Source organism: Eschscholzia californica, unplaced genomic scaffold, assembly GCF_041429995.1.
Source record: "Eschscholzia californica isolate CP2 unplaced genomic scaffold, dmEscCali1.0.p SCAF_6, whole genome shotgun sequence".
Taxonomy (NCBI): domain Eukaryota; kingdom Viridiplantae; phylum Streptophyta; class Magnoliopsida; order Ranunculales; family Papaveraceae; genus Eschscholzia; species Eschscholzia californica.
In genome coordinates, this window is record NW_028238483.1 from 14,238,824 (window position 1) to 14,266,821 (window position 27,998).

Sequence of the window (27,998 nt, forward strand, 5' to 3'; positions counted from 1 at the left end):
GTTTATGTCACAATATAAAAAAATATAAAAACTGTAGAATGTGTGACAAAATTATTATTAAATATTTTTTTTTCCGAAATTTATTTCTTCGACCTATTTTAGCTTGTGAAAATTTTAATGAACAAAGAAATTAGATTTGGTAGAAGATAAAATTGGTAAAGAAAAAAAAGTAAAGTTAATTTAGAACGATGTCTGAGACTGCTAAATTTCGTAATGTTTAAATATCAAAACAACGGAAGCTGGAGGAAAGGCATTAGTTTTTCCTTATTCGTTGCAATATCTTTTGGTTCTCAACATCCAAAGACAAAAACAACTCATTTTCACTTGGCAAAAATTGAAGAAGGCAAACTAATAAATCCTCAAAAACGTGGATGATTAAGAAAGTGTGAAATTTAGTGAGATTGAGGGACATTTACCCAAAACAAACAAAGCTAGTTTGAATTTGCTAAAGAATGTTAATTCATACAAAATATTTCATAACAATGTAATGCTTGTGTTGAATTACCAAAAGTCAGAAGTAGTGCTTTCCTAACCACACTAAATAATTAAACCCAATTTCCTTTTTGGGTTAAAGAGAGTTGTTGTTATCAAATGGAGTACTATAAACAGTTCAAAAAAAAAAAAATGGAGTACTATAAATGAGACCATCCAACTTATTAGTACATGAATTAAGCGTCATTAAGAAACCTGATAAACCTTTTGACTTCATTCATTTCTTTTTCTCCTCAACTTCGTCATCTTCTTCTGCTCAGTGCTCTCTCCCTCTCTCTCTATATACAGCTATTATACCAAAGTTTCCTGATTTCTATCTCTAAAGCTTTCTCTTTCCCACAAAAGCAGAGAGGTGTGATGATTTTTTTTTTTTTTTTTTGTTAAAGTCTTTTGAGAATTGCATTACATTCTACTGGTAGAAAATTGTTTGAGCATCTCTACAAATTGTTAAACATTTCTTTTGAACCAAATGTAGAGTTTGTAGTTGCCTGGTCAAGGATCGGTGATTTTTGGGGAGGAGCACAAAACAGAGAGGTCTCAGATTTGGTGGGTATAAATTAATATGTGATAACTTGTTTTTTGTTAATTGTTTCATTCTTTTGTTAAAGAAATTTGAATACATATTGCCATAGGATCTCTTATCATTGTTATGTGGGCAAACACTATCTTTAAGAGACTTTATCTTAATCTTTTTCTTGTCTAATCTAATTGTTAATTATGTCTTTAGGTAGTGCCTTGTTAATTCCTAGTATATAGATAGTTAGTTCTGAGTCATGGAGTTGAGTCAAGGTTGCTCTATAAAAGAGCAGTGTACGTTGTCATTTGGATCATGCAGAAAACTTAAGATTACAAGAATTTTTCTGTTTCTCTATTCTTCAATTTCTCTATTTGTTTTTTTTTATTCTCTTTCTATCAGTGGTACCATTTGTGAGTGTAAAAGGTGAGTTGTGAGTGAGAAAACTAGTCCATGGCAGAAGCATTTGTTCAAGCTACAATACCACGCTTTGATGGTCACTATGATCATTGGAGAATGCTAATGGAGAATTTCTTGAGATCGAAAGAGTATTGGCAGGTTTTGGATTCTGGGGTAGCAGAACCAGCCGTTGGTGTTGTCCTTACAGACGCACAGAAAGCTGAGCTTGAATCACTGAAGTAGAAGGATCTCAAGGCAAAGAATTATCTCTTCCAAGCCATTGACAGATCAATCTTGGAAACAATTCTTCCAAAATACACCTCCAAGCAAATTTGGGAGTCTACGAAGAAGAAGTATGCAGGCAATGCAAAGGTGAAACATGCACAACTCCAGGCCCTTCGTCTAAGCTTTGAGAATTTGAGAATGAAGAACGGAGTGTTGGTTTCAGATTTTTCTCGCGAACGATGGCAATCGTGAATAAGATGCAGACGACTGGTGGAAAAATGGAAGATGTGACGATCATTGAGAAAATTCTTCGCTCAATGATCCCAAAATTAAGTTATGTGGTTTGCTCCATTGAAGAATCAAACGATATTGATTCTCTTTCAATAGATGAATTGCAAAGTTCATTACAGGTCCATGAGCAAAAAAATGAATCTACAAGAGCAAGAGGAGCAAGCCTTACGAGCATCTACTAACAACCACTCTTCAACACCAAGTAAAGACAATCAAGGAAGAAGAGGAGGTAGAGGAAAAGAAGACAGAAGGAAGTCATACCGAAAGATGGAGAATATTCAACCTTATCATTTTCAAGGAAGAGGGAAAGGGCATGATAATCAGCACTCAACATATTTCAAGCCAAAGTCAGCAGACAAGTCAAAGATTGAGTGTTATAGATGCCACAGGTATGGACATTATAAGTCTGAATGTCGAACAAAACCTAAATAAACAACGTGGAGAAAGATCAAATTTTGCAGAACAAGAAGAAGAAATTTCTCTCTTGATGGCATGTCATGTAGAGGAAGAGAGCCACCAACACATGTGGTATTTAGACACTGGCTGCAGCAACCACATGTGCGGTGATAAGTCGATATTTTCAGACTTGGATGAATCGTTTCGTAAAACAGTGAAGTTTGGAGATAATTCCACAATCTTTGTTATGGGTAAAGGAGACGTAAAAAATCCATACATCAGAGAGCTCAAATCAGATCATTTCAAATGCTTTTTTTGTTCCAGATTGTGTTGTTGGTAAACAACATCGTGATTCTTTTCCGAAAAGAAAATCTTGGAGAGCAAAGCAAGTGCTGGAGCTGATCCACTCAGATTTGTGCGGACCTATCAATCCGACTTCAAATGGTGGTAAACGTTATTTTATAACATTCATTGATGATTTTAGCAGGAGAATTTGGGTGTATTTCTTGCAAGAAAAATCAGATGCTTTTGCAGCTTTAAAACCTTCAAGGTGCTAGTTGAGAAAAAAACGGGCAGGTCAATAAAAATTCTCCGGAGTGATCATGGTGGAGAGTACAACTGGCACGAATTTTTGGATTTCTGTAAAGAACATGGAATTCAAAAGCAGCTAACAACAGCTTATACACCGCAACAAAATGGCATCTCAGAGAGGAAATATCGTACAATCTTGAATATGGTACGTGCTATTCTAAGCAGAAGTCATTTGCCGAAAGTGTTTTCGCCTGAGGCAGTCAATTGGAGCATTCATGTGTTGAATAGAAGTCCAACACTATCCGTTGGAAACATGACCCCAGAAGAAGCTTGGAGTGGACGTAAACCAAGTGTGAATCATCTCCGGATTTTTGGGTGTGTAGCTTATTCACACGTTCCAGACCAGAAAAGAAAAAAGCTCGAAGACAAAGGCGAGAAATGTGTTTTTCTTGGTATTAGTGAAAATACAAAGGCGTACAAGTTGTACAATCCTATAACCAAAAAAATCAGCATAGTCGTGACGTCGTTTTTGATGAAGAAAAGTTCTGGGCGTGGGATGAGAAGGACACCAGACAAGAAATTGGAGCAAACTTTGATGGGGGAAATGAAGATGAAGTCAATCAACGTTTGGAAAATAATCAGCCAGAGGAAAGCGAGAATCCAGATGAAAATGAAAGTAATCCCTTGGTTGAAGCTAGTGGGGAACAACAACCTCGACGGGTTCGAAGGAGGCCTGCATGGATGGAAGATTATGAGGTACAAGCAGTTGAAAATAATGAAGAGTTACTGACTCATTTCGCCTTGTTTCCAGATTGTGATCCTATGAACTTTGAGGATGCTGTGAAAGAAACAAAGTGGCAAAGAGCTATGGATGCTGAAATCGATGCCATTGAAAGGAATGGAACTTGGGAGTTAACTGAGCTTCCAAATGGACAAAAGACTATAGGCGTCAAATGGGTGTACAAAAAAACATAAGGGGCGGCTAGTCGCAAAAGGATACAAACAAGAGTTTGGTGTTGATTATAAAGAAGTTTTTGCTCCTGTGGCTAGACACGACACAATCAGGTTGGTGATCGCTCTAGCGGCACAAAACTCATGGCCTCTCTTCCAAATGGACGTAAAATCGGCTTTCTTTCTTGGTGACTTGGAAGAACAGGTATTTATTGATCAACCCGCTGGATATATAAAAGCTGGAAATGAGCATAAAGTTTACAGATTAAAGAAAGCTCTATATGGATTAAAACAAGCTCCACGTGCGTGGTATAGTCGACTAGAAGCTTATTTTCTTAAAGAAGGATTTGAAAAATGTCCATATGAGCACACTCTGTTCTTTAAATCTGATCTTGGAAGATTGCTCATTGTCCTAGTATATGTAGATGATCTCATATTTACTGGGAGTGATAAATCTATGGCTGAAAAGTTTAAGAAGTCCATGATGGTTGAATTTGAGATGTCTAATCTTGGGTTACTCCATTACTTTCTTGGTATTGAGGTGATACAATCTGCTGATGGAATATTTATTTGTCAACGAAAGTATGTTAGAGAAATCTTGAAGAGGTTTCGTATGCAAGATTGCAATCCTGTTTGCACGCCAACTGAAGTTGGCTTCAAGCTTGTTAAAGATCCAGGAGGTAAGATGATTAACAACACCTTTTATAGCAAATTGTGGGGAGTTTGATGTATCTTACAGCAAATTGTGGGGAGTTTGATGTATCTTACGCCAACTGAGGTAAGATTGCAATCCTGTTTGCCCGAAGGAAGCTCATCTACTTGCCGCTAAAAGAATTTTTCGATACTTAAAGGGCACCATTGATTACGGGTTGTGTTACAAAAAGGAGGAAGAATCAGATTTATTCGGTTTTACGGACAGTGACTATGCAGGGGATCTTGACGACCGAAAAAGTACATCAGGTTGTGTTTTTGTGATGGGTTCTGGAGCAATATCGTGGTCCTCGAAAAAACAGTCAATCGTGACTTTATCATCCACTGAAGCAGAGTTTATAGCAGCAGCAACATGTGCTTGTCAAGCAATTTGGTCGAAAAGGATCCTTGAAGAGCTTCATTTCAAGCAAAACCATCCTACTCTCATTTTCTGTGATAATAATTCAACTATTAAACTCTCCAAGAATCCGGTTCTACATGGGAGAAGCAAGCATATTGGCGTGAAATATCACTTCGTGCGAGATCTCACAAGGAAGGGAGTTATTGAACTTATTTTCTGCAGGAGTGAAGAACAAGTAGCAGATATATTCACTAAACCTCTCAAAGTGGCCTTATTTCAGAAGCTAAGAGAAATGCTGGGAGTTTGTGTTCTGAAGTCTTCAACCTGAGAAGTTACCTTGTTGCAACTGTTAAACTGAATGTATTGTTATACATCAGTTTAAGGGAGGGATTGTTATCTTAGTTTCTTCATTTGTTGTTTTCCAGCAAGTGGGTCAGTCCTAATTCTTAGGATTTAGTGGTTTGTTATGTCTTTAGGTAGTGCCATGTTAATTCCTAGTATATAGGTAGTTAGTTTTGAGTCATGGAGTTGAGTCAAGGTTGCTCTATAAAAGAGCAGTGTACGTTGTCATTTGGATCATGCAGAAAACTTAAGATTACAAGAATTTTTCTGTTTCTCTATTCTTCAATTTCTCTATTTGTTTTTTTTTTTATTCTCTTTCTATCGGATATGATACATTATTTATCTGGATTTTTTGTTTGATTACGCAGTTATGGCGATTCTGCAACATCTGGCGGCTATGGGGGCCACTATCCTCCATCTCCTTACTGCGTCTATGGCCGCTTTTCAACATCGGCTTATTCAACTAAAGACGTTCATCCACGCTTATCGTTTGAGTTCGACTGGCTGTTTCATATGCATGATGGTAGTACAACTAGCGCATGCCTTCATGCAAATTGGCAACAAGGTGGCACTCGACAAAGGGCTGAACCCGTTGGTATTGGTGTTCTATAGACAGGTCTTCGCGACACTGTTTATAGCACCAGTAGCATACTTTTTGGAGTGGTAAATAAATTTATTCTCTGTTTTACTAATTTATTAATATAAACTTTTTATATCTTCTAACTTTATATGTGAATTACACAGGGAAGAACTACCACCTATCACGTGGCCGATAGTTGGGTATCTCGGTTTATGTACGTTGTGTGGGTAAGTTGTTCTCTTATTTTAAATATCAATTAAATGTATTCTCATTCACTAGTTTTACGATTTATAATAAGCTATCCACATCTAATAAATTTGGTTACATCATCTAACTACTTAGAAAATAACACCCTCACATATCAGATTTAACACTGTTTTGGGTTAATCGTGGGGAAACCAGTCACTTAATTATACGCGCGGCAAGGCATGTTAGTGGTAGGGTCGGGCGAGCTTCCCTTAACAGCAGTAACCCAAAACTCCCATTCTTCGCACAAAACAATACCTATACTTCCTTTCAGAACCAGATGAACAAAAAACATCCACCTTATAGCAGATTTGCTGTTCCCAGATCAATTCCAAACACATTAGTTGTCATTGCCACAAGCTCGCATTCGAAGTGGGGAGTTACTTCGGGCCAGCCAACAAGGCACCTTTTCACCTTGAAAATATGGAACTCTTTCTACTTGTAGATGATCATGACCCAACTACTGAGTTAGCTCATTCTTCAATGGCTGAGAACTGAGACGGGGTATAACGAAGAACGAATGTGATCACTCCTTTCTAGGTTTGTCCCTCGCTTTTCTTCACGCTGCTGCTTTTTCTTTCTTAGAGGGAGGGTTGGGTGCTGTCATTATCACAGAGTGTTGTTCGGTTTTAGCTGCTGCTGCCGCAATGGTGTTCCCACCATGATCTCGTAAGATGGCACCGTATCCCCGCGAGTCCGCTTCAAATGACCCATTGGTGTTAATAAGAAAATAATCTGGTGTTGGACCGGCCCATTTACAAGTTGTGGCTGCTCTTAGCTGAACCGGGATGATCAAAGTCCACCGCTCTAGGATCTATTGGGCCCCTGCAACTCCAGTGGGCTGCCGTCTCAAGGTTGACATTTTCGTTTTGATTCCGCTAACCACCCCCCTGAATAGTGCTCGCGTTGAACCTGCTTCCCGTCGAAAAAACTCTATTGTTTCGCTCCCTCTAAAAATGGTAGACGAATCCACAGAACACCAGGCTGCCAATTCGTCCAATTACAGAATTACCTTGAAAAGCAGTAACACACCATTCTGTTTCCTCTGCCCAAACACCCGTATGATTTCTTCTAATTCCGAGCATGTTGAGTAGTTCAGTCCATACTGTTATAGAATATGGGCATTGAAAAAGAAAATGTTCATCCGTCTCAGTACCACCATTGCTAAGTGAGCATACTTCATCAATCTCAAGACCCCAGGTCCTAAGCTTGGACTTGGTTTTTGTTAGTTTTCTCTATGATAAAGACTGATTAATTACTAAGAAAGAAAAGAATCCAGACAAGAAATAACTCAGAAAATAAACATAATACTTTTGCATATATAGAACTGCATAGACCTTACATATTTATAGGTGATACAAAAACTGAAAAGTAACTGAAGATCCGACAACTATGACATGTGTAAGACCCACTAAAAGACAGTAACTACAATTAACTTCCACTACAACAAAGTAACCACATACTAGATAACTGCTTGCATAAATCCATAATGACACATGGACTCATTTGCAGTCCTAAGCAAATAACTAACACTCCTTGCATTAGGAACTACAAATTCCAAGTTGTTGTCTTAAGTCCTCAAATTTTCTAGCTGGAAGAGGCTTGGTGAAGATATCAGCAAGTTGATCTTCAGTTTTACAATAATGAAGCGTCACCACTCCACTTTTCTGCACTTCTCTTAAGAAAAATAACTTGATGTTGAAGTGTTTCGTCTTTCCATGAAATATTGGATTATGAGAAATGGCAATTGCTGCTTGATTGTCCACATAGATCTTGGTTCTTTTTTCTTGTTCAATGTGCACGTCACTCAGAATTTTCCTTAGCCATATAGCTTGATTTACTGTTGATGTTGCTGCTACAAATTCAGCTTCTGCAGTGGATTGTGCAACTGTCTCTTGCTTTTTTGAACTCCATGAGAAAACACTTGAACCTAGAGTAAAACAGTAGCCTGATGTGCTTTTCATGTCATCGGAGTCCCAAATACACAAAATACCCCCCGACGCACCAATGGAAGGTTGAGCAACCCAGCCATGGTTCCCCTTACCCCACAAAGACCAGACCAAAAGAGGGTAAAGACTAGATAACTTGGTTTCTTGAAGGCAAACAAAAGAAGCATGCGATGATCTAATTACCCCTATAAACCTTGACCGGCGGCGAAACTTTCTTCTTCTTCATAGGCACCGACATGTTCCACTCAAGGAGCTTCAGTTTTCTCGGGATCTTCTTGGCTTTTGGTTTGGAGCTCGAACCATCTACCTCTTGGGAACCTTCCTGATGTTCACCTGTGATAATCATGGCTAATGGATGGATAACCAGGGGGTCCCCCACCTGATCGTCTTCTGAGAGCGAAAGCCCGATGTCCACCTTCTCGTTCTGCATGAGTGCCAACACCTTATCCTGATCTTGAATATCTGTGAATCCCAGTATGCCACCTGTATCCACCAAACCAGTTACTCTCGTCACTTTCCTTGGCCTGCCTCTAGACCTAGGTGTATCTGCTTCCAGCGGCCCAGAGAAAGGGGCGCTTCCAGCCGAAAGTTGATCTTTCAGAGCATTAAGACGGAACTCTGGCCCAAGCTTACTGTTACCAAAGCCCACTGTTTTCTTGGGCCGGTAAACCACCTCGACCGTCTTCCTCCTTAGGCTAAAGACCGACTTGGACTTAGTCCATTTACTAGAGTTATCCATGATGTCTTTGACAGCTGCGATTACCTCCTTCTTAGAAGGCATGTGTCCACCAGTCCCGTCCTCCTTATCGAGAATACCCATTTCCATGCTTCCATCAGCAACTTTCTCTTTACCTTTAGCAGACTTCGCATTAATCACGTCCTTCGTTGCTTCCATCAGAAAGTCTATACCTCTTTATCTTGTCTCCCATCGGATCCTGAACGCTGGATACTAAGTTACCAAACTTCCCTATCCCATACCGATCAGACCTTGAAGACTGAAAATCCGGCTGACCTGCTGCCCCATCACCAAAAGGGCAAACAGGAGACGGCTACTGACTAGTGGCAGGACCTTTCACCAACGACAATGTGATGCCCGATGGGATCGACACACCAACTTTCTCCGTTGGGTTTCTCACCTGCAACAGGTAGTGTTCCTTATCGGATAACGTTTGCAATTCTGCCATAACATGGAAGGTTTCACCGCCGGCCACCAGCACTAGTTTCTTCGGCATATAATGTGACGCCCCGTGCCCCATAACTAGGCACGAGCACGCCCCGCCAATTCACAGACGAACCGAAAATTCGGCAGCATCTCCTCTGTAAATCGAACCGGTCGCACCTGTAGAACTTGTCATGCAAACCATACATTCGCATACACAAACACAACGGAAGCTAAAATGAAACTAAAATTAAACTAACAGACTCTGGTTCAAAACCGAACCACCAGAACTCACTTAACTCATCCTGCATAAATTCATACGTCCTTATACAACTTATGTGATACATATATATGTTATATGGTTCTTCGTGAAATAAAATATAACTTGAAGCTAAAGAAAACCAAAGTGAAAAGAGATAACACCCAAAGTGGCACCCCGCCACAACCCCTGCAATCCATCTGCTAACCCTGTCGCTGCAGATGCTTCTAACTAGGAACCTGCATACTAACACACTGGTAGGGGGTCAGTAACTCACCGACACGAGTTAACTGGTAGAGGAGTCCCAAAACAAAACTGCGATAAACCTTTTCTCGAGTAAAACATGCACACGTATAAATATATATCAATCCTAATACTAGCATACAATAGCAGACTTAACTGCCCACCCTTGGTATGCCTCTCAATTAACAGAGAGTTACCCAGAGAATTCTATAGTACTTTGGCTAGTACCGTCCCATTTCCGGCACTAACCAAGGTACTCAAATTCTCTCGAGATAGTGGCTTACCCCTAGGTAGGTAAGCCCCTCTCCCACTAGGCGACTCCACAGTCATTGAAAAGCTAACCTCGTGATAAATATATACACCTAGCTTAACTAGATACGTTTTAGCTTCACCGAAGTCGAATAGTCAGGTCGTCCCTCCAGTATTCGTGTTGGGACGAAAAGCATATTCTCATCGGTACCCTAGCATGCAACTATTTCTTCTGGTTTTGGAAAAACATTTATTGTGTCAACCGCCGGAATAATACTCCTTTCTTGTGAAAACATCCTTCACCCACAATCTCAGCAGATTCGGAACTCACCCATTACGCCCTCGACTAAGATAGGCTTTTTAAAACATTACTTATCTTATCACACACAGAAGTGGCACAACCAAGAGTCATATCATAACGTGCAGAGGGATCCCAATCACCAAACCAGTCGGGCGGTCCGAGGTGTACAGCCCCTGATCCCCGAGGGTAAGAACAAACAGGCTTACAGTCCAATCGAGCGGTCAAGGGTAGCAAATCCCTGAGCCCCGAGAGTCCAACCTAAACGAGAATCCTGGCCAGAGAGTGGAGCACTACAACTGCCAAGACCCTCATGACTCGTTTCAGTCCACTTCACCAATCACATACAACACACGAAATCTTTATGTTTTCAAAACATCGATTATCACAAAGCAGTTCAAAACTATCACTTTGAAAGTCATTTACGAGTAAAACTCATCAAAACAACTCATCTATAATCACAATAAACAATACAAGCTTCATCGTAAAACAATTACCGAAATAGGCATAATCCACGTTGTAAACCTCATTGAAATCAACGGTATAAATCATGCATCTATGATCACCTACCATCTACACATAATGATGCATGCGTATCTCCTACTTCTAGCATGAATCTAGACAATAGTATAAAAGAAAACAAGAGGTATCCCCTACCTAGCGATTCAGGACTCCGTCCTCATCCGCTTTGCTTCGAGCATCTCGCCCTCAACTCATTTCGGCTTTCCTTCTGACACCCTAGACAAAGATAAACCTTAGATTCTTCGAGAAGAATCCTAACATAACACAAATAACTCCGAAAGAACCATAAGAAAAAGAAATACAAATAAGACTTGACTCGCACTAACGTCGGAAGAACCCGAGTGACTCTATCACGTCTTAGCTTCATTCCCATTTTAACTCTGATCGGTTTCGGTCATACCATATATACATGGAAAGCTAATTCAGTTTCTAACATTTCAGTACTTAGTATCTCGGTCAAACTTAAAGTGTACGGTCCTCGAAATAGCAAAAATACAAACAGCAGCGAAACTTTATTTCCTAACAGCGCGCTGCGCACTATAACAGTCGTAACTCTCTCGTCCGAGCTCGAAATACCTTGTACCATACCTTTTCGGAAAGCTAACAACCTAAGCTACGATTTATCTCTTATGTAACACTTCATCCGGGTACTCAAATAACACAGAAAGGCATCACAACAGACTGCATTGTGCAGTTCCCTAAAATTGCTGTTCGGTCTATATTCTAACCCCTATTAACTTTTAACATTTCTTAAATACCAATTCACTTACTTCCAATTATTCGAATCCTACAATTTCATTACGTTCTAGGCCAAATCCCCAGTGTACAACTTCGAAACGAACCAACTAAACACAGCAGTGCATCAGTCGTTCCCAAATGCGCGCTGTTCACTCTAACGACCATAACTCCCCCATCCGAACTCGAAACGACTATTACCATACCATTCTGGAATCGGCTCGAGACGAGCTACAAGTTTGTAGAAGACTCTAAAAGCTTTTGAACCATTGATATCGTGCTACAGACCTAACAGTACACTGTTACGGGTATAAAGTCTATATAACTCGTCAATTTCGAACTCATTTTCATCTCTAGGTTCAACCATTACTCTTAATCAAACATCACACTACTAATATATGAAATTCTCCCTCATTCAAACCCTAAAAATCAGAAAGCCCCAAATCTATGATCATTGAACCCTAGAATTCCATATAACTCAAATTTATCTCAATAATTTGTAAACTTACCTTGAGTTGATGGTTGATCTCTTTGAGTCTCCTCTGATTTCCTCTTTAAACTCCAAGTTCCTACACATGCCAACATGAATCTCCATTAAAGCTAAACTCCAACAAAAACCTCTTGAAAATCTAGAGAGAGAAACGAAATTTCCAACCAAGAATCACTACAAACCTAATTTGATTTCACTCCGGAAGCTTGAATTAGCAAGAACCCTAGCAAAATCCATCCCTTTCCCCTCTAATCATCTCCAACAGTAACCACAAAAAGAAAACGAGGAGCAGCTCCTTCCCCATCCGGTTTCTTCCTTTAGACAGCCGATTTTACACTTCAGTCCCCGTCTTTGTCCTGATTGCAGAAAGCCCCCTGATTTTGGCCGCATTGAACATTTAGTCCCTGATTTTAACCTTATTCATTTGCAAAACAGTCCCTAAGATATCTTATTCATTGCCTTCTTTCACCGTAAACTCGGGACGTTACAATCTTCCCCCCTTACAAGAAATTTCGTCCTCGAAATTTGGATTAACTCGGACTTTCTCGCAATGAATCTCTTGAATCGGCTCATTCTTTAACTAAATCATGTCACAAGTCTTCTTTATCACTCCACACTCGAATCGTCAACTTCTGACTATATCTACCGATCTTCCAAGAGCGTCTCTTGTTGTCGTGCTTGTCAACTTATTCAAATAACATACACAATTCTCCTTTACCATCTTAAGACCTCAGATCTTTAAACACCATATCTTTCACCACCCTTCCATTCCTCGTGCATCATAATCTACTAAGAGTATTGGAAGTTCTCACATTTCCGCTTCCTATCCCATAATGCTTCTGTGATGTTGTTGTGCCTCCATAGAACTATCACCAACGGGATTTCCTTGTTCCTTGGCACCTTTAGCAGTTTGCGTTAAATTATAATTTGGTTGACCTCATATAACGCATCTTCATTAATATCTAACTCGTACCAACTAACCCATGAGGTGGGATAGTTGATACTTCCTCAGTTCTGAGACATGAAATATATTCTCAGCTTTCAGTAACTTTGGTCGCAACTATACTCGATAAGCTACCACACCAACTCCCTCAAGGATCGCAAAAGGACAAACGAATCCTGCGCTAGTTTGCCCTGAAGTCCAAATCTCTTTACTCCTTTCATTAGCAACACCTTTAAATAAACATGCCATTTACATCAAATTCTAACAGTCGCCGTCATTTGTTAGCATCACACCTTTGTCTACTCCGGACTAGTTGTATTCTTCCTTCATTAACTTCATTACCTACTGTCTCCCGGATCAAGTTTGGTCCCGAAATGCTTTCCCTCGCACTTCTGTCAAGCCCACGAAGAATCTAACAAGTCGCCCATATAAAGCTTCAAATGGTGCCATACCAATAGTACTTGTATACTGTTGTTATAGTACAAACGATCTGCCCAAGAGCCTCCAAAAATCTAGCACACATACTCGAATCATGTCTTCAAGGATCTGAATAGTCATGTCGATTTGTCTGAGGATAACACTGGTACTTAAGGGTAATTCCGATCCTAGAGCTCACTAGAAAGCCTCCCACAAGCCTGATGTAAACCGAGGATTACATTTTGAACTATTGATGTCAGTACCCCCTTCAATTTGATGATGTCACACAAGTATAATCTACCAAACTTCTCTAGTGAATAAGTCATGCTTACTGGTATAAAGTCGGTTGATTTGGTAAGTCGATCCACGGTCACCCATACTGCATCATCTCTTGATTTGCTTTTGGGTAAAACTGTCACAAATATATGTTCTCATTTCCATTCTGGTACCGCCAGTGACCGGAGGAGTCCCGCTTCACTTTTGTGTTCAGCTTTCACTCTCTGGCAAGTATCACAAACCTTCACAAATTCAGATATGTCTCGTTTCGTTCCTGGCCACCAAAAACTTCGTTACAAATCCTTGTACATCTTTGTAGTCCTTGGATGTACTGTATGTCAAGTCTCTTCAGCTGTCTCAAACTTCTTTACCAATTTTCCTGTCACTCGGTACCCATAGTCTTCCTTTAATCTAAACTGCCATATGTTTGTATCTGTCAGTCCAGGTTCTCACTATCCTTGCTTGCCTTTTTAATCTGTGAGTACTGATGATCAGAAATGTACTGGTTAACCACTGCTCAATGAATCAGGGTGTGATATGGGAATATTGTACCGGTATTTGATTCATCTTCTCTGAGGTTTCAATCTCTTGATAGTCAAAACTACACTCACCACCAATACTTGGCATAGAGAATAACTTGGTTGTATCCTGTATGACAACTTCTTATTTCTTTCGACCCAAGGCATCCGCTACCACATTTGCCTTGCTTGTGTGATGAAGCAAGCCAATGTCACAGTCCCTCAAGAATTCCAACCGCCTTCTTTGTTTCATACTCCACTCTTTTTGCGAACATAAGTACTTCAACTTTTTTTTTCTTCCCAAATACTACGGGTGCTCCTCATGGAGAATTACTAGGCTAGATGAACCCTCAACATACCAATTCCTGACTTTGTTGCACTCAAAATCAACATCACAATACTTACTCGCTTCTCCAAAATAATCATCTCTGATCTAGTCTCGTATTTGTCGAGTTATTCCCCACCCAACTCGTCGTCAAATATCTTTTTCTCTCGATACTGTACCATTGAATAACCGAAGATTCGATAATATTCTCTAACATGTTTCTTTTATTGTCCCAACCATTTTACTTATCCTCATAATTCACAACCATCTTATTTCTTGTCGACCTTATAGCTTTCTTCTATCTGAATCTCTGAGTTCTTTCAACTACTCATCTTGGAAGTCCCTTTTTATTGTATAATCTTCCAGGTCGTATGATCCTTCAAAACGTCCTTTGGTCATTAACTTCTTATGTGGTTCAATCCGTAGCTTCTTTGTTACTCGAGGGCATTTCCCATATTACCGGTTCGCCTAGGTTAGCTACTCCTGGCAATGCCTTCGTATGAGAATCACCAGCTCGAGTGACTTAGGCTTACAATATTTTACCACAACTCCATCACTATTGACCAAATTTACCATGCTTATGCATCCTTAACTGTGTTGTCTCCCAGCAGTAACCATTGTTGTTTTGATTGCTACCACACTTAACCTCCACTCGCTGAAAATCTCTTAGTTCCCTTGCTTTCAAAATTACCTTACTGATTTCCCTATCCTTATTCCGACTGAACTAATATGTACGTTAACCTGTTGACTTGTTTAACCATTCGTTTCACTAGGTTGTTTCTTATACGAGGATCTGATTTCCACTTCGTTCCCAGCTTACGAATTCCTTAAAATCTCCCCTTTTCTTTGTGACCTCCTCCGAAAGATAACTTCTCTAAACCATACTTGTTTCCCCAAGTTCTGAAATACATTTCCTCAATAAGTCACTAATCGGTCCTTTGACTTCTTTCTCTGTTTTCCGTAAATTCAAGCTAACCTTATCACCTTTCATACCACCATGTACCAAATTCACTTGATGTTTGCAATTTGACATTATTTGGTCTTTCCACGACCAAGATGTGATTTGCTAATCCAAAAGTTTTCCACCAAATCCATTGACCACCCTATCGGACTAACCATGTTTGTCCTCCCAGTCTTACTAGTTGTCCGTACGAAAACTTCGTGGACACCAGCCTCATATTGATCTCACACCCAATTCTTATGGCCAAGTTGCCCTTTCTTCAGTTATCTTAACTGTCTCTATACACAACTTTTCTCCATCACTTGTAACTGTCCTTAAGTTTACACCACCTATCATTCTCACGAATAGTAGTCGTCTCTAACCACAGCTTAAACCATACTGAAGGAACCAATCACGATCATAAACCATTCATCGGGTCTTCCTTTTTGCGAGTACAACGAAGAAAACAACGAAAAAAAAAAACAATAAAAAACCTTGAATATATATATATATCATCTTTTACTCTTGGTAATTTTTTTAATCTTGAAGCTTTTAGACATCAAGTCTTGATCATTTTTATCTTTCCCTACAGTCCAGAGCGATCACAGCTCTACACTATACACGACTTATTGGTCGCCAGAACTCATGCTCTGATACCACTTGTGACGCCCCGTGCCCCATAACTAGGCACGAGCACGCCCCGGCAATTCACAGACGAACCGAAAATTCGGCAGCATCTCCTCTGTAAATCGAACCGGTCGCACCTGTAGAACCTGTCATGCAAACCATACATTCGCATACACAAACACAACGGAAGCTAAAATGAAACTAAAATTAAACTAACAGACTCTGGTTCAAAACCGAACCACCAGAACTCACTTAACTCATCCTGCATAAATTCATACGTCCTTATACAACTTATGTGATACATATATATGTTATATGGTTCTTCGTGAAATAAAATATAACTTGAAGCTAAAGAAAACCAAAGTGAAAAGAGATAACACCCAAAGTGGCACCCCGCCACAACCCCTGCAATCCATCTGCTAACCCTGTCGCTGCAGATGCTTCTAACTAGGAACCTGCATACTAACACACTGGTAGGGGGTCAGTAACTCACCGACACGAGTTAACTGGTAGAGGAGTCCCAAAACAAAACTGCGATAAACCTTTTCTCGAGTAAAACATGCACACGTATAAATATATATCAATCCTAATACTAGCATACAATAGCAGACTTAACTGCCCACCCTTGGTATGCCTCTCAATTAACAGAGAGTTACCCAGAGAATTCTATAGTACTTTGGCTAGTACCGTCCCATTTCCGGCACTAACCAAGGTACTCAAATTCTCTCGAGAAAGTGGCTTACCCCTAGGTAGGTAAGCCCCTCTCCCACTAGGCGACTCCACAGTCATTGAAAAGCTAACCTCGTGATAAATATATACACCTAGCTTAACTAGATACGTTTTAGCTTCACCGAAGTCGAATAGTCAGGTCGTCCCTCCAGTATTCGTGTTGGGACGAAAAGCATATTCTCATCGGTATCCTAGCATGCAACTATTTCTTCTGGTTTTGGAAAAACATTTATTGTGTCAACCGCCGGAATAATACTCCTTTCTTGTGAAAACATCCTTCACCCACAATCTCAGCAGATTCGGAACTCACCCATTACGCCCTCGACTAAGATAGGCTTTTTAAAACATTACTTATCTTATCACACACAGAAGTGGCACAACCAAGAGTCATATCATAACGTGCAGAGGGATCCCAATCACCAAACCAGTCGGGCGGTCCGAGGTGTACAGCCCCTGATCCCCGAGGGTAAGAACAAACAGGCTTACAGTCCAATCGAGCGGTCAAGGGTAGCAAATCCCTGAGCCCCGAGAGTCCAACCTAAACGAGAATCCTGGCCAGAGAGTGGAGCACTACAACTGCCAAGACCCTCATGACTCGTTTCAGTCCACTTCATCAATCACATACAACACACGAAATCTTTATGTTTTCAAAACATCGATTATCACAAAGCAGTTCAAAACTATCACTTTGAAAGTCATTTACGAGTAAAACTCATCAAAACAACTCATCTATAATCACAATAAACAATACAAGCTTCATCGTAAAACAATTACCGAAATAGGCATAATCCACGTTGTAAACCTCATTGAAATCAACGGTATAAATCATGCATCTATGATCACCTACCATCTACACATAATGATGCATGCGTATCTCCTACTTCTAGCATGAATCTAGACAATAGTATAAAAGAAAACAAGAGGTATCCCCTACCTAGCGATTCAGGACTCCGTCCTCATCCGCTTTGCTTCGAGCATCTCGCCCTCAACTCATTTCGGCTTTCCTTCTGACACCCTAGACAAAGATAAACCTTAGATTCTTCGAGAAGAATCCTAACATAACACAAATAACTCCGAAAGAACCATAAGAAAAAGAAATACAAATAAGACTTGACTCGCACTAACGTCGGAAGAACCCGAGTGACTCTATCACGTCTTAGCTTCATTCCCATTTTAACTCTGATCGGTTTCGGTCATACCATATATACATGGAAAGCTAATTCAGTTTCTAACATTTCAGTACTTAGTATCTCGGTCAAACTTAAAGTGTACGGTCCTCGAAATAGCAAAAATACAAACAGCAGCGAAACTTTATTTCCTAACAGCGCGCTGCGCACTATAACAGTCGTAACTCTCTCGTCCGAGCTCGAAATACCTTGTACCATACCTTTTCGGAAAGCTAACAACCTAAGCTACGATTTATCTCTTATGTAACACTTCATCCGGGTACTCAAATAACACAGAAAGGCATCACAACAGACTGCATTGTGCAGTTCCCTAAAATTGCTGTTCGGTCTATATTCTAACCCCTATTAACTTTTAACATTTCTTAAATACCAATTCACTTACTTCCAATTATTCGAATCCTACAATTTCATTACGTTCTAGGCCAAATCCCCAGTGTACAACTTCGAAACGAACCAACTAAACACAGCAGTGCATCAGTCGTTCCCAAATGCGCGCTGTTCACTCTAACGACCATAACTCCCCCATCCGAACTCGAAACGACTATTACCATACCATTCTGGAATCGGCTCGAGACGAGCTACAAGTTTGTAGAAGACTCTAAAAGCTTTTGAACCATTGATATCGTGCTACAGACCTAACAGTACACTGTTACGGGTATAAAGTCTATATAACTCGTCAATTTCGAACTCATTTTCATCTCTAGGTTCAACCATTACTCTTAATCAAACATCACACTACTAATATATGAAATTCTCCCTCATTCAAACCCTAAAAATCAGAAAGCCCCAAATCTATGATCATTGAACCCTAGAATTCCATATAACTCAAATTTATCTCAATAATTTGTAAACTTACCTTGAGTTGATGGTTGATCTCTTTGAGTCTCCTCTGATTTCCTCTTTAAACTCCAAGTTCCTACACATGCCAACATGAATCTCCATTAAAGCTAAACTCCAACAAAAACCTCTTGAAAATCTAGAGAGAGAAACGAAATTTCCAACCAAGAATCACTACAAACCTAATTTGATTTCATTCCGGAAGCTTGAATTAGCAAGAACCCTAGCAAAATCCATCCCTTTCCCCTCTAATCATCTCCAACAGTAACCACAAAAAGAAAACGAGGAGCAGCTCCTTCCCCATCCGGTTTCTTCCTTTAGACAGCCGATTTTACACTTCAGTCCCCGTCTTTGTCCTGATTGCAGAAAGCCCCCTGATTTTGGCCGCATTGAACATTTAGTCCCTGATTTTAACCTTATTCATTTGCAAAACAGTCCCTAAGATATCTTATTCATTGCCTTCTTTCACCGTAAACTCGGGACGTTACATATAACCATTAGGTTTACAACGAACAGAGACCTGAGCAAACCATAAGTTATTAAAAATTTTGGTGTTTCATGCATGTCGATCATCTCGCCTGCTTCCTCAACCAGGGGCCCGAAAGATTTTCTCATTACATAAATGGAAAGGAACTCCATGAAGCTTAACTGCAATAATATTCGGATCTTTAGAAATAGCATTAACAGAGGCTGACCATTGTCTGAACATCAACGTAGTTTGAACTCTCTGCAACTCCACCTCTTCAAACTCCCAAAGTGCGTTCAAATTCCTCTTAGTTCTGAGAACAGCGTATCACTTCTTGAACCGAAGGATGTCGAACTTGGCACTGTCCAGGATCTCCTTGATGATAAATTGAGCTTCCGTACCGATCTTCTATCGCCGACACCATCACTAGGATAAGGGTTTCTTTCCAATTGATATCTCCGAGGTCGGTGACCGCCATTTGAGAAGTAGAGGGAAGAGAAGAATTCGATTGCCTGAGATGAGAGATAAGAGGAGGAGGGGGAGGTGAGGGAGAAGTGGTGAGATGTTGTTTAGCCTGGTGGTGATCCTTAAATAGGTGAGGTTCCGATGGAGGGTAACCACCGTGGTAACCACCGTGGTAACCACCGACGATTGGACTCTCGATGCCAGAGGGACATGATTATCCTTCCATGCATTGGGTGGAGGGGTGGTGGAGGTTGGACGTGTATTTACTCCAGAATCTTCCCCAATCAGGGGTGCCCTCGGTCTCACCGAAAATTCTGATGGCGTAATGATCTTCTCCAGCATGCACGCCAAATCTGTCCAACCATTATGACGATTCGCTGTCGGAATGCAAATCGATATTCTCCCGTTATCTCCTTCTCCAATCTTGTGAGCCCACGCGTGTTCCCCTCTACCATTCTCCATACTCTCCCAGAGCCATACTGAGTTACCATCTCTGAACCTACCTATCTTCTTCAAACGATCTCGTTTGTTCCTACGAGCTGCAAAATTTTTCAGGAAATTAATCAGGCACCTTATCCCCTCTACTGGTAGGCTGATGTTCCATTCCCTATAATAATCCCTACTCTTCCACTCCTTTGAATAAACACACTATACTTCTTGCCTTCGAAGATCATCTTTCCTTCCTGACCTCCTTGGCCACCTCTCATGGTTGTCATCGACTAACTTCGACAAGACGGTACCCCCTCTCGATGCAACTCAACACACCAGACGGCGCTATACCCGAATCCAAGATTCAGTGCAATGGCAGTAGCGGTGGGCTGGTATGTTGCGATCTCCAGGGTAGAATTGCTGTCGAGAGTTAACCAGAGAACTACCCTTCTCCGACTAAAGTCCAGTCACACGGAACTTCCTTTCGATACTGCCGGTTTACCGGTCGGCGCTATACCAGAATAAAAAATAAACTATGCAATGGCGTTAGCGAGGGAACGGTTTCCCGCGATCGATTGGGTTGGTTGAGTGATCGGAAAAGTACGCCTGAGTCAGAGCTTCTCTCTCCTTAGGTTGTTTTATCTTAGTTCTAGATCCTATCTCCCGCTGGCCTATTACTTCCCTCCTCGAGCCCTTTCCAGAGAAATCGGTTGAAAATGCGATTTATCTCTTTATAAACCCGTTTTGGGAGCACGAAAACCGAAGCCCAAAAACTAGCATGCTACCCAGAACCGTATTGATAAGTATGAGGCGACCTGCATAGGAGAGGAAACGGACTTTCCAAGAATGCATTCTGACCTGAATCATATTAACGGGATACAATCGTTATATGATACCGGGAAGCCAACAAAAGGGAGGCCGAGATATCTAATGGGTAGAACTCCCATTTGATAACCAAGTATAGCTTTAACAGCCTCCTTTTAAGTCTCTGACATTCCTGCACAAAAAAAGGACCTCTTCCCCACCTTCACTGCAAGTCTTGCACCTTCGGTAAAAGTATTAATAGCGAGTTGGAGAGGTCGAGCTGATCCAGTGTCCCCTCTCATGAACACCATAAGGGCATCTGCGAAAGTATTGATAGTGCTCGCGAAATATGCAAAGGATCCTTAGAGCGATTTCTTGTTGAATGTGACATTCATCACAAATACTAATGTCGTCAACTCCTCATCAGAATGGAGCTTATAAGGAAAACAAATTGAGCCCCACATCAGCTAAGTGTATATGTTACTGCTCATCATAAGGGGTTAGATGTTTTGATCCATTATCTGGCAAGACTTACATCACAAGGAATGTCCAATTTGATTAATTGACTTTCCCTCATACTCCAGATATTGGTTCTTCATTTTCTGGTTTGAATGATTATCCAATGGTGACTATACTAGTTGTTTCTGAAATGGCTCCTCATACGAGTGTTCATCAATGGGCCACTAATCCTGTCTTCCATGCCAGACCAAAGCACATGGATATTGAATTCCACTTTGTTCAAGATGTCGTTGTTTACTTTTTGTTATGAGCTCATTATATAAGTGACATATTTACTTTTTTCTTTAAGAATGAGCAAACAAAGTTTTTATGAATTTTAGAACCTATTATATGATACAGTTCAGTTATTCTTTCAATAATTTTTGAGTTAGAATTTTTTCTAATGAAATGCTTTAATAATGTGTAGGATTGTGGGCAACCAATGCCTATTCGTACTTGGCCTGAAGTATACTACTCCCACTATTGCGTCTGCAATTTCCAATATATTGCCGGGAATAACGTTTGTTATGAGCTTCATATTCAGGTTAAGTAGTTTTCTACATATTTTTAATTTGATTTCATTGATTAATAATTTCTAGAATCTAACTATTTTCCTAATTATTGTAGGCAAGAAAGTCCGCAATATACTATCAAATCAAGAGTTGCAAAGATAGTAGGGACTGTGGTAGCCATTGCTGGAAGCATGGTTACCACATTCTACAAGAGTCGGCCTGTTATTTTCAAGGCTGGTGTTCTGATTCCTCAAATCCTCCAAAACCTTCACCACCAGGACAAACAGACTTGGATAGGACCAATCCTTGTGATAGGGAGTTGTGTCTCTACCGCAGGATGGCTTATACTTCTGGTAAGGTTTTTAATATTATTTTTTATTATTAAATGAATGGTATACTAATAGATGGTTACACGATAAGGGTTGGAAACCTACAAGCCCGAATCCGCTCATTACCGCCCAAGGTCGATTGAATCCCCGGGCCCCCGATGTCCGCCCGATGTCCGAGAGGGACACTGTCCGACCAAGAACTAAAATTAGTCTTGTCTAGCTTACCGTCCGAGTCAGACCGTTTAATTGTCCTCCTGACTATACAAGCATATGTGTGGGAGTCATAAGCTCCTCAACGTGATACTAGATATTTTTGCTGAGCATGAGCCGAATTAAAGGAGCTCTTGCTTATGGGCACCCTTAATTGGGTTTTGCTTGACCCGACATCCGTATATCCGAAACCGAAATGCCCGTTGCTTTTGACGGATGCGAACGGTAATGGACACCCAAATTTTGTGAAACTGTCCGTCCGGTCCGCCCAACTTCTATCTCGGTCAGGAGGCTTAGGTGTCACTACCATTCGGTCTGACATGGAAAGTGTCCGTAGGCAGCTAGGGGCGAACACTTCCCCTCGTCTTCGTCCGTCTCTCTCTCACTATCTCTCTGTTTTCTTGTTATCTCACTCACTATCTCTGTGTGTGTGTAAGAGAGAGAGAGAAAGCGAGACAGACAGTGAAATATTGTTGATGATCTTTGGAAAATTTCGGTGATAAGCTTTCCATTTCCGTAATTGCTTTTGTAATTGTGTTAGATAAAATCTAGCAAGAATGTGGAAATGAAGAGAAAGGTTTTTCTTCATTTTTGGGTTTAAAAAGAGAAAGGGATGGAGAATTGAATAAACTTTTGAGAAAGAGGGTTTGATGTTAGGAAAAACCTTTAGTTAATATGATGTGATTGCTGGTAATGGATTAAGAGAAAATCCAAAGAAAAGTTGGAGCTCATATGAAATGTCATATAGAGATAGAGAGAAAGAGTTTCAATTGATAGCTTTAGAAGAAGGAGAATAAGAAGAAGAAGAAGAAGAAGAGTCATAGACTAATGCGAAACAGATATTGATGATGGATAACCAGTCTGATACTGAGGTGGAACCGGAGTCAGTCATGGTCACTCCGTTAGCCGTGGTCAGACCAGACGGTAGTCAGGAAGACTTGAGCAAAGCAATGATTCCTTACTCTCAAGGAGGATACGACAAGGTCGGAATGGAAATTGCTCTTCAAAAGTATGAGATGGAAGGCAACAAAGGAAACAGGAAGAGGTCAGCAGGTATGAACAGAGAACTCAAGAATCTGAGTTGGGGTCTAGCTGAGAACAGCTCGCTGGGGAAGAGAACCAAGACTGAGGGTAGCAAGAAGGGAGTTCAACATTCATGTCCCTGAATATTATCAGCTGGAATATCAGAGGTCTGGGCAGACCAGCCAAGCAGTTAGCAGTTCGTGAAGTGGTCAGGGAGTGTAAGGTGTCTCTTCTTTGTTTACAAGAAACCAAATGTACTAGTGTGTCTCTTTCTATTCTTCTTAGTGTCTGGGGTAATACTTTTTGTGGTTGGGAAGATATCCCCTCTGTGGGAGCTTCTGGTGGTATCCTTTGTGTCTGGGATACCAACATTTTGGATGTTATTGATGTCAACAAGGGTGTTTTTTGTTTGTCTCTTTTAATGAAGAACAAAGTTGATGGTTTTATTTGGGTTTTTACTGGTGTTTATGGCCCTTGCTTATAAGCTAGAAGGAGAGATCTTTGGGAAGAATTGGATGCCATAGCCTCTAAATGGCATTACCCTTGGTGTGTGGGAGGTGACTTCAACGTTGTTAGGTTCCTCCATGAAAAGAAGAATGGGAGAAAAATCTCCTCGAGTATGAGGGATTTTGGGGAGTGGGTGGACAGAAACAGTTTATTAGATCTTCCCAAGCAAGGATTAGATTTCACGTGGACGAATAATCAGGAAAATCCTGTTATGAGCGTCTTAGACAGATTCCTCATTAACAACAGATGGGAAGATAAATACCCGAGGGTGGAGCAGATCGTTATTCCTAGGCCTATCTCGGATCATACTCCAATTTTGCTGAGAACAGATATTGATCCTTCGAATCCCCCCTTTTCGTTTGGAGGAAAGATGGATGCTCGAGCCGGATTTTCTGGACAGTGTAAAAACTAGGTGGTCGGAGGCTCCATCGGCAGATACAGCAGGTCTAACTATCTGGCTGAAGTTGCAATATATGAAAGACAAACTTAAGGTCTGGTCGAGGGATAAATTTCAGAGTTTCAATTTGAACTTTGGTAAGCTTCAAAGGGGCATTAATCTGCTGGACCTAAAGGAAGCAACTCAGACGCTTACTGTCGAAGAGTTCAGCTCTAGAAGGAATTTGAAGTCAGAGTTGGAGAAGCTGCTTCACCTTGAAGAAGTGAGCTTGAAACAGAAGTCACGCACCCAATGGCTGAAGGCAGGAGATAGGAACTCAACTTACTTTCATAAAATTCTAAAGTTTCGGAGCAGGCAAAATAGAATCAGCGTTACTATGAGAGAGGAGGATATTAATGCTGAAGCAATTAGGCAGTTCAGTGATTTGTATTGTGAGCCTAGGCAGTGGAGACCAGGGATTGAGGATATGCACCTCCCTTCTATTCCGTCAACAATAGCTGAATCATTAGAGAAGGACATTTTGGAGGAAGAGGTTGTGGAGGCTTTGCATCATTTAGCTAGTGATAAGGCACCGGGGCCGGATGGGTTCCCAATTTCCTTCTTCAGAAAATGCTGGGATATTATCAAGGATGATATGATGAACATGTATCAGGAGTTCTCGAACACAACCTCTTTTCAATGGAAGTTGAACCACACGTTTATTGGCCTTATCCCTAAGAAAGTTAAAAGCTCCAAGTTCTCGGAATTCAGGCCTATAAGTTGGGTTGGTGGCCCGTATAAAATCCTTACCAAAGTCTTGGCTTCTAGGAGTACACCAACAGTCATTCCAGAAACTAATATGTCTTCCATTCCCTAGCTTCCACTTAGTTGTCTCATTCAAGATCTTCCCTCAAGCAGCTATACCCTTCCAGACGCTGCATTTGATTTGCTTTTGAACCCAGCCACCTTGAGAAATGCCGTACTTTTGATCAATGACCTTTGTCCAAAGAGAGTGGGGCTCCTGAGCTAACCTCCAAAGCCATTTGCTTAATATAGCATCATTCATGGTCTTCAAATTCTTGACACCCAGACCACCGTCATGAATTTCTTTGCAGATAAGCTTCCATCAAACTCAATGGATTTGCTTCAACCCATCCTTCCCGTGGCACAAAAAATCACACATCTTCTTGTCTATCTCTTTGAATATCGATTGTGATATACTAATAAGAGATAGGAAATACACTGGAAGCGCTGAGAGAACTGCTTTTAAAAGAGTGAGTTTCCTCCTTTTGATAGCATTTTCGCTTTCCAGGCCGAGAGCTTTTTATTCACCATCTCAATAACCGGATCCCAGAGAGCCTTACTTTTATAAGAATGACCCAGAGGAAGTCCTAAGTAGCTAGCGGGAAGGACTCCCTCAGGGCAACCCATAGCCTCCAACTTGGCTCTCACATCACCCTTACCGCTACCTAAGGCTGAAAATATAATTGACTTGGAATAATTCACTTTAAGACCCGAAGCAAGTTAGAACCAAATAAAGATATCCTTGGGACGGCACAATTGATCTGTAGAATCATCTAGGAAGAACAGAGTGTCGTCGGCTAACTGAAGATGATTGACCGGAACTCCCTGATCCTTGACCCTGAAACCCCTAATCCACCTTTCCACCTCTGCCTTGCACGTACACTAACTTAAGACTTCGACCACTAGCAAGAAGAACAAAGAAGAAAGAGGGTCCCCTTGCCGGATCCCTCTAGAATTTTGGAAAGGTCTGGTCGGGCTGCCATTGATCAAGATAGAAAAAGAGGCTGAACTGATACACCCATAAATCCACGACCTCCAAACATATCCGAACCCCATCCTCTCCATGACCTGATATAGAAAGTCCCAAGCCACTCGATCTTACGCCTTCTCAAGATTTATCTTAACCAGCAAACTTTATTTCCCTTCCTTCCTTCGAGAGTCTATTAACTCATTCGCAATTAGGACTCCATCAAGAATCTGCCTACCTGCCACGACTGCCCCTTGGAAGGGAGAAATTAGCTTATCCATCACCACCTTCAGCCTCGACGACAAAACCTTAAAAATTATTTTGTACACCTCACTAACAAGACTGATTGGCCCGAAGTCCGAAAAAGAAACTGCTGCTTCTTTCTTAGGAATGAGGACAACATACATCTGATTTCAACCTGCAGTCTATCTGGGCCGATTCGCAAAACTCCTTAATCACATTCATAAAGTCTAACTTTATAATATCCCAGTATTTCGAGTAGAAACTAATCGGAAAGCCATCGGGCCCCGGGGCTTTGTCAGAAGCTAGCTCTAAGATTGCCTTTCTGACTTCCTCTTCTCCTGCACTGACCTCTAAAGCTTCCTCCATATCTGAGTCTATGCGAGACAGATCCATTTGGTCTATATTCGGCCTCCACATATGACTCTCGGAGTAAAGATTGCTAAAGAAGTCCAAAGCAGCTTTTGGTTATGACAGATTGATCTCTTTTAGTGGGAAGGGGGAGGGGGTTGAGGGAGAGAGAGTGAGAGACGCGTAAGAAAGAGAGAGCAACATCAGGAGAGAGAAGAAGAGAGAAGACACGAGGAGACGAAAAACGATCACAAGAAATTTTGGGCTAAAGTGATGAAACAATAACTGCATTTCTCGACTGATTTGGTAAAGAAAAATAGTTATGATGAATGAGTTCAAAGAAAGGGAAACCAAGAATGATAAGAGTGAAAAAATATTTTTATGATTTGCACTCGCTCAGCTTGAGGTTAGATACTTTGTCCGACGCGGCATGCCACGTAAGCACACTAGAATTCTGTCAGGAAAACCGCCACTCACAATCATTTTTGCTACTTATATTATTTAAAGCAAAATGTAACTTAATGTTCCTATAGGGGAGGATGAGGAGCACATTTGATAGACCGTGCACGATGACTGCCGTGACGGGATTTTTTGGAGCAGTCCTTACTGGGATTATCGCTGCGAGCGTGGAGCACCATGCGGGCGGTTGGTCCTTGTCATCCGCATACCGATGGGGTCCGGCAGTTTATAGTGTAAGTTTTCTTACCTCTACTATATTTTAGATAATAATAAATTTTTAACCACTTATTCTTTTACAAAAACTGATGACACCTATTTAAATAAATGTAGGGAGCTATAGGATCAGCTTTTGCCTTTTTTCTAATGACTATATGTACCAGAGCAAAGGGTGGACTTTATGTCTCAATATTTGGTCCTGTGATGCTAGTGATGATCGCCTTCCTCAGATGGTTCTTGCAAAACGAACTTATCTTCCTGGGCAAGTAAGTTAGAGTTTCCCTCTTTATACCGTTTTAATCTCAAACTAAACACTAATTACTTACAAATATTGTTTTCAGCTTGTTAGGAGCCTTATTGATTCTACTGGGCTTTTCATTAGTCCAGTGGGCGCTGTTGAAGGAAGAACGACTGCGTGAAGAAGAAGAACGCGTCCGGCGCATTGAAGAAGCAAACTCACAAGAACTGCTTTAGTGGCGTGTTAAAACTTGGTATGAAGGAACTTATGTACTGAACTCAAACTCTTAATCCTTAGCAAATGCATGTTACTTATTGCTACCTTGTGTCACAAACTACACTAGTTATATATAGAAACAGTACTATCTTATTTAGTTATTCTAC

At 40.8% G+C, this 27,998-nt stretch overlaps 1 protein-coding gene and 2 long non-coding RNA genes across 5 annotated transcripts; 1 reads left to right on the top strand and 2 right to left on the bottom strand.

Annotated features, from left to right (window-relative positions):
• Positions 1 to 631: 631 nt before the first annotated feature.
• On the top strand, positions 632 to 27,992 carry LOC147531883 (WAT1-related protein At1g09380-like). 3 transcript variants are annotated; one of them, XM_086646854.1, is made up of 9 exons: positions 632 to 844; positions 968 to 1,038; positions 5,561 to 5,855; positions 5,937 to 5,999; positions 21,811 to 21,927; positions 22,011 to 22,248; positions 27,236 to 27,394; positions 27,492 to 27,643; positions 27,719 to 27,992. In XM_086646854.1, the coding sequence occupies exons 3-9, from the start codon at positions 5,563 to 5,565 to the stop codon at positions 27,849 to 27,851; spliced, it is 1,155 nt and encodes a 384-aa protein (XP_086502980.1). In that variant the 5' UTR covers positions 632 to 844; positions 968 to 1,038; positions 5,561 to 5,562; the 3' UTR covers positions 27,852 to 27,992. The 3 variants fall into 3 exon arrangements, with proteins under 3 accessions (XP_086502980.1, XP_086502981.1, XP_086502982.1); XM_086646855.1 differs by lacking the exon at positions 632 to 844 and having other exon boundaries at positions 847 to 1,038; XM_086646856.1 differs by lacking the exons at positions 632 to 844; positions 968 to 1,038 and having other exon boundaries at positions 5,523 to 5,855.
• Positions 9,356 to 15,751, bottom strand: LOC147531884 (uncharacterized). The gene is made up of 4 exons (XR_015227400.1): positions 12,105 to 15,751; positions 11,942 to 12,001; positions 10,833 to 10,913; positions 9,356 to 9,639 (listed from the first exon to the last, which is right to left on the bottom strand). It is a non-coding gene; the product is annotated as an uncharacterized LOC147531884 (long non-coding RNA).
• On the bottom strand, positions 16,140 to 19,011 carry LOC147531885 (uncharacterized). Its single transcript, XR_015227401.1, has 4 exons — positions 18,904 to 19,011; positions 18,741 to 18,800; positions 17,632 to 17,704; positions 16,140 to 16,438 (listed from the first exon to the last, which is right to left on the bottom strand). It is a non-coding gene; the product is annotated as an uncharacterized LOC147531885 (long non-coding RNA).
• Positions 27,993 to 27,998: the final 6 nt, after the last annotated feature.

Bases quoted from the DNA above. Each gene is read 5' to 3' on its own strand.
- LOC147531883 (XM_086646854.1), top strand. From the start codon at position 5,563: ATGGCGATTCTGCAACATCTGGCGGCTATGGGGGCCACTATCCTCCAT. The intron at 27,395-27,491 runs GTAAGTTTTCTT...AAATAAATGTAG, and splicing joins GGGGTCCGGCAGTTTATAGT to GGAGCTATAGGATCAGCTTT. The intron at 27,644-27,718 runs GTAAGTTAGAGT...TATTGTTTTCAG, and splicing joins GAACTTATCTTCCTGGGCAA to CTTGTTAGGAGCCTTATTGA.